General features: G+C 42.0%; 1 protein-coding gene across 1 annotated transcript; it reads right to left on the reverse strand.

Annotated features, from left to right (window-relative positions):
• Nucleotides 1–2,050: 2,050 nt before the first annotated feature.
• gpn1 (GPN-loop GTPase 1) lies at nucleotides 2,051–7,729 on the reverse strand. The gene is made up of 14 exons (XM_017475811.3): nucleotides 7,521–7,729; nucleotides 7,060–7,153; nucleotides 6,550–6,589; nucleotides 6,362–6,428; nucleotides 6,093–6,130; nucleotides 5,935–6,013; nucleotides 5,554–5,648; nucleotides 5,385–5,430; nucleotides 4,389–4,535; nucleotides 3,446–3,528; nucleotides 3,196–3,235; nucleotides 2,938–3,028; nucleotides 2,665–2,769; nucleotides 2,051–2,344 (listed from the first exon to the last, which is right to left on the reverse strand). Exons 1-14 carry the CDS (start codon nucleotides 7,698–7,700, stop codon nucleotides 2,253–2,255), a joined length of 1,197 nt encoding a protein of 398 aa, XP_017331300.1. The 5' UTR covers nucleotides 7,701–7,729; the 3' UTR covers nucleotides 2,051–2,252.
• Between the last annotated feature and the right edge of the window lie 1,241 nt (nucleotides 7,730–8,970).

Consider the following 8,970-nt stretch of genomic DNA (forward strand, 5'->3'; position numbering starts at 1 on the left):
CATTCCAAAGGTGTTCAATGGGGTTGAGGTCAGGGTTTTGTGCACGACACTCGAGTTCTTCCACTTTCTTCCAACCTTAACACACCACAGCTTCACGGTGTGCACTGTATATCATGCTGGAACAGGTTTGGGCTTCTTAGTTCCAGTGAAGGGAAATTGTAATGCTTCAGTGTACAGAGACGTTCCGTACAACCGTGTGATTCAGACTTTGTGGTAACAGTTTGGAGAAGAAGCACATATTTGTGAGGGTCAGGGGTGCACATACTTTTGGCCGTATGGTGTGTGTTTAATACTAATAATTTACTAATAATTTATTCATTTTCTTGTGCTGCAACACATCAAGCAGGCCTTTGCTCTCTTAAATGAGAACTGTGTGTGTGTGTGTGTGTGTGCGCGTGTTAGGCAAAGCTGCACAGTAACTGAATTGAACATTGTGTTTAACATTTTTAGTGTGAGTGTGTCATGATGAATGAAGAGACCTGAATAAATGTCAGGCTGATTTCCGCCTCCACTCTCAACTTCACAGCTCTGTGTGTGTGTGTGTGTGTGTGTGTGTGTGTGTCTTCTCGTCCGCTCCTCGTAGGCGGTTCATATTTCCCGACAGATTCCCATTCAGTTCTACATCCTGTCATTTCTGTTCTGTCTGTCTGTGTGTGTGTGTGTGAGTGTGTGTGTGTGTGTGTGTGTGTGTGTGTACTAACCATGGCATTCTGTTCAGAGTGCGAGTCTTTTATTCAGTGTGTTCTTCTCATTCATTCTCTCCAGTGTGTGTGTATGTGTGTTATACGCTCTGGAACACATAGGTCGTGCTGTTCTGAGTGTGTGTGTGTGTGTGTGAGAACAGGTGGGATGTATAGCGTGTGTAGGGGTAAATACCACCACAGCGTGACACACACACACACGTTTGTCTTACTATCCTTGTGAGGACCTTCTATTAACATAATTACTAATACAGATAATTAAGACTGCGCTCCACCTGACTCCACCTCTGTCACCTTAACCTCAATAACTGACAGGAAACGTTTCAGCTCCTCTCATTTTTAAATAGAATCTGCAGTTTTATACACAGACACACTTTGCATGATGGGCTAATGCACAACTGCAGCTGGGGATACAGTCTAGTCCAAAATTATTGGCACCCTTCACACCAAAGAGCAAACATATGCATGTGGACACCATAGCAATTTAATGCACCGAGTCTCTTCCTGCGACGTCTAACATGGTCGGAGCGAGCTGTAGAGGATCTCGGACCTCTATCCATGCACAGCGTTCTACATAATCTCAGGTTTGAGCATGCGGACGTCCTCGTCACATCACACCACAGCCCTTAATCCTTACACACTGTGATGGACATTTGAAAACCGCTTCTGCGTCGATTTGGCTGCACGCTTGGTTTCTTATCTCATTGAAAGGTCAACCGGTGGCATAATTGTAACCTCCTTGCAGAGGTAAGCAGGTTTTGAACAGCAAGATCCTCATACATAGCAGAAATAATGAGGACATCGATCTATTCAAGAGCCATAAAACACCACAGATCCACCTCCACACCATACTCAAGAATTGTTTAGGGGTACCAATATTTTTGGACACAATCCATTTCAAACATTCTAGCACAGAACTGATATTTCATTCTAGGATTGAAAGTAGTCTCTCCTGTAGTTTTGAATGGAAATTTTATGTCATGTTTCATTTATACAGCCATTTTTGCAGGTTTGGAGGGTGCCAATACTACTTTGGTCAACTCTATAATGAGTGAGCAGTAGTAGAAAGAAAGAAAAAAAGCTGAGAAAGATGGCGCGAAAGAGCGAGTGCCCACGTTTCATTCAGGAGTAGGCACTAAGTGAGTGACAGTTTCTTTTTTTCCCCCTGAATGATATTTCACACATTTGGAACCTGAAGCTGATGAACAGAAGGACGGAGGGCGGACAGATCGTCTCTCTCTCTCGCTCTCTAACTCTCTCTCTCACACACTCGGAGGCACCCACACCGCTCGGTTCATCAGCAGGCCTCGGAATGTAACATGCTGAATAAAACCTCCTACACCTGTGAGTATGTATATAAAAATATTTAATATTTATTCCTCCGCACTGTGAATGTCTCAGAGCTTTAAGATCCGACTCCGGGTTCTAACACAGAACCGACCAGCACAGAACACCAGAGAAAGTAAATGCGATAAATATAAAGTGGTAAACAGTTCAAAGGTCTAGGTCAGGGCGAAAGAGTGGACCGGTGACCCGCACTTCCTCCTGGTGTCACTGCGACTTCCTGTTTCGCACCTGCACCACTTCCTTCCTTTCCTTCAGGAAATTTCCAAATGACTTGGCCTCTTTACTCTCCTCTGTAGCTGTGGAGAGAGAGAAAACGGTGTTAACTCACACACACGCACACACACACACACACACACACACACAATCATCATTATTGCTTACTGACGGACTGAGAGACAGACAGATGAACAGACAGACAGATGTATTTTGAGGTTCCTGCGACGTTACACCCGCCACAACCCCGTGTCTGTTATCAGCAGAGAACATGTGGAACCACAGAGAACCAAAGGAACATGATCTACACTGATGGAACAATGCTGCATTCTGATTGGTCCACAAAGCACTGCCCCGAATAAAGCTAATGAACGCTGTACTACTGTACTGTAACGCCGGTTACCATGGTGATCGATGTCATCCGTGTCGCTGTCCATGTCCTCCTCGTCCTCGTCCGGATTCCCACGGGTGAAGATGAGGTCACTGGGGCCGCTGAGGTCAGGCACGTCTGCAGGTCAATCGTTTAACAAGACATGTCAACACTATGACAAAGTGTGTGTGTGGTCCTGATTTGACTACATAAATAAATACTTCGATTCGAGCGTAATAAAGAAAATCTGCACTATAAATAATTATGTTTCATTTAAAATTGTGTGTGTTTCCTAAAACAACTCACCTGGTTGCACACCTGTTTCCATGGAAACCTCTCCCATGTCTTTCCGGAGGCGTTCCAGCTGTTCCTGCTGTTTTTTACACTGAGCTTCAGCCTGTTGAACATTTTAACCGTCTCACAGATCAAAAGAAATAAAAAAGCAGCCCTTTTTGTACAGAAGGGCGCGATCGTTATTCATGGTTACTCAGAGCTGTAATGATAAATTCAGCATTCAGCATTCAGGCCTCACGCCCACTCCCAGGCTCCCAGGCTCCTACTCACCAGCTCTCGGTGCAGACGCTCGTATTCGGGACGATACTCTCTGAAGAACACCGACAAACACAACACACTCATTAATAGTTCGATTTTACGGCTCTGTACAAACTCCACACGAATCTAATCACACTGAACGCACCTGAGCTCATCCACTACATCGGAAAAGTGACCGGACGTTTATTTTAGATTTGTTGTCATGTTTAATAGATTAGTGCACGTGACCTGCAGAATTCATTTGTGTTGATGAGAAACTCACGTCTCGTATTCCTTAGCAGCGTCTGTGACCTGAACAAAGAGTTCATCCAGTCCGGTACCTGTTACAGCTGACACACCAACGACCTACACACACACACACACACACACACAAAACATCTAAAAGAACTGGACTCAAACTGTGAATCTGAACGTACACTTTGAAATTTCCACACTTTTTCTTCATTACTGAACAAAATGTCTTCGTTTAAAGAACCCTTGCACAACCCCGTTTTCTAACAGTGACCAAGAACTGAACCTTTAAACTCCTGACACGATATTATTTTCTTCTTAGATATTAAGAAGAAAATAATGAACAATAATTTGGAGTTTGCAGCGCAGACTTACCCAGTTAACACACGCACACACACACACGCTCTTACAACAAAGGGTTCTTCGAGGGTTCTTTAAGAGTTCAGTGAATAATTAAGGGCTCTTAGCGTTCAAAAGCGGTTCAACTTCTTATAGGAAAACACTTTGTTGCACTGTTCTACATAGAACCTTTAAGGGTTCCCCCAGAGGGACAAACTAACAAACTCGTTAAGGTGCTACATACAGAACCGTTCCTTCTTATTCCTTTAGATAAAAAAACAACAAAAAAAACACATTCTTCAAGGGTTCTTTAAGGGTTAACTGGATAATTAAAGGCTCTCAGCTTACAAAACAGCTCCACTTGGAAGCCCTATTGATAGGAACACGCTTTGTCTTAGGGTTCGACATAGGAACATTACAGGTTTTCCCATAAAAACAAACCAAGAACTATTTAGGGTGCAAAAAAAGGGGGTCTACTTGGAAAAGTTCTTGTTGCAGGGTTTTATATAGAACCGTTAAAGGCAAAGGTAAAATGAACACAAAAACTGTCCAGCATCAACACATCAGTAAATCAGTGTATGCCCAGGTTTTTATAAACATACTGTAACTCCTGTGTGTGTGTGTGTGCATCTTACACGCAAGTTTGTGTAGAACTCGTCCAGAACCAGACTCATAGAGCGTGTGAGGTTACTGACATACGAAGTCTCCTGGTTCAGCGCGTCCTGAAACACCTCAAAGTCCTGCATCCACTCCACAGCAAAGCGGTGATCAATTATATCTGTCTGCACGAGGGGTTCACACACACACACAAACACACACAAACATAAATATTCATGTTGTGTCTCTGCAACATGTTGAAACAATAATCAATCAATGTTGGGTCTTTTATCTCCCAAGATCACTGAGGAGGATTTTAAACCTCTATAATGATTAATCCTACACGTTGATATCATTTTAGACCATCAGAAATCAAACAGTCGTTAAACGGTGCTTTACTGATACAACACTCAGTGTATTTCCACACAGAAAGTTTTCCTGTAATTCATCAGCGCCCCCTAGTGCCCTACACTGGAGAGAACAGCAGTTAGAGTCAACAAGTCTGATTAAAACACACAAACAATAACTCTGTACCTGCACCACACATCACCATATCTCAAGACATTTCAATGATGCACAGGTTTACTGACAAAAACATACTTTAAAAATGGAGTTTAATCATTTTTTATTTGCGTTCTACAAAAATAAATCACCCTGAAAATGAGAAGAAGAAAAAAAATCTATAATTATCATCATTCCAGTACAAAACTGACCGATCAAATCAGCCGGGTCACTTCAGAGTTTATAATTGTGTTATTACACAACGATGACAGCTGTGATATCTCAGGAAAGTGTAGCGTGACATAATTTATATCACGATATCGATATTTTTTCATCATCATAAACTGTACTGCGCCTCACACTTCACTGGTTCACTTCTACAAACTTCTGCTTCTTCAGCCTGTGTACATGTACACCCACTAACGCATCAGAATGAGTGTTCACATCATTACTGCACTGTGTATGTGTGTGTGTGTGTGTGTGTGTGTGTGTGTGTGTGTGTGTGTGTGTGTGGATTCACTGGATGTTCTTACCTTGTTCATGACCACGATGAAGGGAAGTTTGGTTTTGTACAGAATGCTGAACGCAAAACACAACAGGGTTACAAACAACACACTCCGAGTCAACTGATAATAACACAACTGCTGCTGTGTGATATAAATCGTGTGTGTTTGTGTATGTGTGTGTGTGTGGTGTTCTGACCTGCAGGCGTACAGCATGTTGGACATGAAGGTGACGGGGTTCACACTGCGGGACGTGTCCATCACATACATCACTACACATGGGAAAGACGAGGCCTGCATCACACACACACACACACACACACACACACACAGTAACACATCCAGTAAGTCGGCCACACAGTTACACATGGTGTTAATTATCAGGAGGTTGTGTGTGAGCCGTTATTCGCCCAGCTACACTGTTAGGGTTCTCTGTGTGGTTAAAGCTCCTAGAAACCTCGCTGAAGAAACTCCTCTCAGGTACAGTTCTAGAACCTTTACTGTTTCTCTAGAACCCCTTACAGCACCTCTCCCACCACACACATAGATTAGAAAGTATAAAATTAAGTCTGTTACACACCAGAGCCTCAGTTATGATGGTTCCTGATGCAGACCAGGTGAACACCTCGATCTGTCCCGGAGTGTCAATCAGAACATACCTGTACAGGTAGAACCCACAGTTAACACTGACCAACACCACTGAACACTACAGTGTGTGTGTGTATGATGAACACTCACTGATGATTCTGCTGCTTTTTCTCAATGAACTTCATCACCTGATGAACAGAGAGAGGAAAAATGATCTCACACACTAGTATACAAGTAAATAACTAGTGAACACACACACACACTTCTTCTACTGTGTTACTGTCATTACTTTTTGTCACCGAAATACATGAAGGTTAAAACTGTTCACTTCATCATAAATCAGAATAAAGAACACGTGAATAAGTAACGTAATAATGTGTGTAATAACATGTGTAATAACATGTAAATAAAACACCAACCTGATCAAACCTTGTGGCAAACAGGTTGAGAGACGTGACGATTCCTCCGTTTGGGCCCAAACCGTATCTGTGATAGAGTTAAAGACGCTCAAATGCAGAGGTTCTGTGTTTATACATTATCGTTAATCATCATTTGTGTGGAAAGACACGAGATCAGACGCAGATCAGACTCGAGGTGTAAAGGATACTGTTTCATCACTTCCTTATAGTTCACCGTGTCTCTGATATCTGTAAATGAAACACACACACACAGTATATCCAGGTTCAAGAACACCACAACTTCATGTATTTACTCTCACATGACTTAATATCTATAAGATCAAATACAGAACATTATTCATTCTTTCATTATTTATATTGTTTATTAATAATAATAGAATTAATGTAGAATTATTTCAGACTGTCTGTCTGTCTGTCTCTCTCTCTCTCTCTCTCAGTATATATCTGTCCCTCTGTCTGTATTAAAGCCGGTTTATATTTCCATATTGAAGCATATCTGTGTGTGTGTGTGTGTGTGTGTGTGTGTCTGTCTCAGTTATTGTAACTCTATTATAACTCTAGTGTAACTCCACACAGCACTGTACAGTATAAGAATCATTAAGGAGATGAAACGCTTTAATATAGTTTAATACAGCAGATGTTGTTAGTGAATGTAGTTAATAATTTACACATTATTATTATTAAACGGCGGAAGTTACCGATGTTGGCCGGAAACGGAACTTCATGAACCGCAGGATCCAGGTTAATAACATACGGCGGACTCTTCTTAGAGTGCAGATAAGCTGTGAGTCGCTGAAGGAAAAAAAACCCCATAATTTTAAGATTAACAAAGTAAAGTCACTTAGAATTTATTATCTAAAATGTCAATTAAACTGAGTGGAAAACACGTATACAGTTTTGCTAACATGCTAAAGCAGCGCGTTGGTCTGTGACAGATATCTCACGCGCATTTTCCCCCCGCCAGTATTCCTACAAAACCCCTCCCCCACTGAACTCCGATTGGCTAGTAGCAGCGGTTCTGCCTCACGAGCAGCGTTCCTAGGCAACCCACAGCACTTCAGTGGATTGCGCATGCCTGATTATGAACTAATAACCAATCAGAGCTAAGCAAGCGGAATACGTATGAATGTAGGTGGAGAAAAAACATCGAGGTGTTTACCTGAACGAAAGTAGTTTTTCCCGAACCAGCCATGCCGAGCACTATAAGGCACACTGGCTTCTGTTCCGCGTTATTTCCTGAAGGTTTCCCGCTGCTTGTCTCTGGATTTTCATCGCCTTTTCCATCGTTTTGCTCAGTTCCACCCGCAGCGCCATCGCTCTCAACCTGCGCAGTAGCCATGTTTATTTGAAATGTGAAATCCGGCACTGTCGTAAAGCAACTTGTATCGTCGTAAATGCTGCAAAATGTTTACCACGTTCAGCTGTTAAAGTGGCCGTTAGATGGCAGCAATTTCTAGGCATATTAGTGACTCCAAACACAATCAACAATATCCACGAATATTCACATATTACATCACAATACATTTATAACGTATAAATGAATTACATCTACACGACTCAAATTACACTAACTGAAGTACAGACTTTATTTGTAAGTACTAGAAATATAAATCACACACAGCAGCTCTCACAACATATGAACGTATCATAAAGACAGTGAACTAAGTACTGTGGATTTTAAAGTGTTTTCATTGATGACATATACACAGAACTAGCAATGCAGCAATGCATAGCCCATTGCATCATTATTTTGATAATTTTACAACAAAAAACAAACAAACAAACAAACAAAAAAAAACCATTCAAAACCCACCCAGCTGCCTGTTCCAACAGAACAACATACACTCCCCTCACCCAGAGAGAAAGAGAGATAAGTACGTAAATAAATAAATAAGTTAAAAATAGGTTGGAAAACCACAGATTACTTTTGCATTTGCTCCGACTCATACTAGTCTTTCATTCTGAAAGACTTTTAAAATAATTACTGAAGCTCTGCCAGCACCTGAGAAAAACATCAGCAGAAGGGAACTAGGGGTTTTATTTTCTGTGCTGTGGTCACTGTGGATTTGTACAGATGTACAGTTTCTCTCTGTCCCTCTGCCAAATGTCAAGTCCTATCCATTTCTGTTTGGTATCAGAGTCCCTGATCTCAGCACTCAGCTCTGGTTTGTAGTAAGCGCTCTCTCTCTCTCTCTCTCTCTCTCTCTCTCTCTCTCTCTCTCTCTCTCTCTCTCTCTCTCTCTCTCTCAGTCTGGAGATGGTTTATACTACACATTCCTGAATAAGGCTGCAATACATTCACTGAGAGAGCACAGAAGCTTCACTTAACGACTGACTGCAGCCCTAACCCTAACCCTAACACTCGTTTTTATAAAGGCCTTCTGAGCCGCGGGGTTTGATGGAAACGTCTGAAAATGGACTTTCTGATGATCTGTTTATCAACACGTCCTTCTGTTCCAGCGTGAGGCCGGAGGAGAGAACTACACTAACTCACTACAGAAGTGCACAAGATCACTAAGTCAGAGAGAGCTCTCTAAATCCACAGCTGGATTTCAGTCCTCAGGGTTTTTTATTAAAAGTACTGACACACACACACACACACACACACA

Source organism: Ictalurus punctatus, chromosome 9 (assembly GCF_001660625.3).
Source record: "Ictalurus punctatus breed USDA103 chromosome 9, Coco_2.0, whole genome shotgun sequence".
NCBI classification, from domain to species: domain Eukaryota; kingdom Metazoa; phylum Chordata; class Actinopteri; order Siluriformes; family Ictaluridae; genus Ictalurus; species Ictalurus punctatus.

Bases quoted from the DNA above. Each gene is read 5' to 3' on its own strand.
- gpn1 (XM_017475811.3), bottom strand. From the start codon at position 7,700: ATGGCTACTGCGCAGGTTGAGAGCGATGGCGCTGCGGGTGGAACTGAG. The intron at 6,131-6,361 runs GTTGGTGTTTTA...TCTGTTCATCAG, and splicing joins TTGCCACAAGGTTTGATCAG to GTGATGAAGTTCATTGAGAA. The intron at 3,529-4,388 runs GTAAGATGCACA...GTGTGTGTGTAG, and splicing joins AGTTCTACACAAACTTGCGT to GTCGTTGGTGTGTCAGCTGT.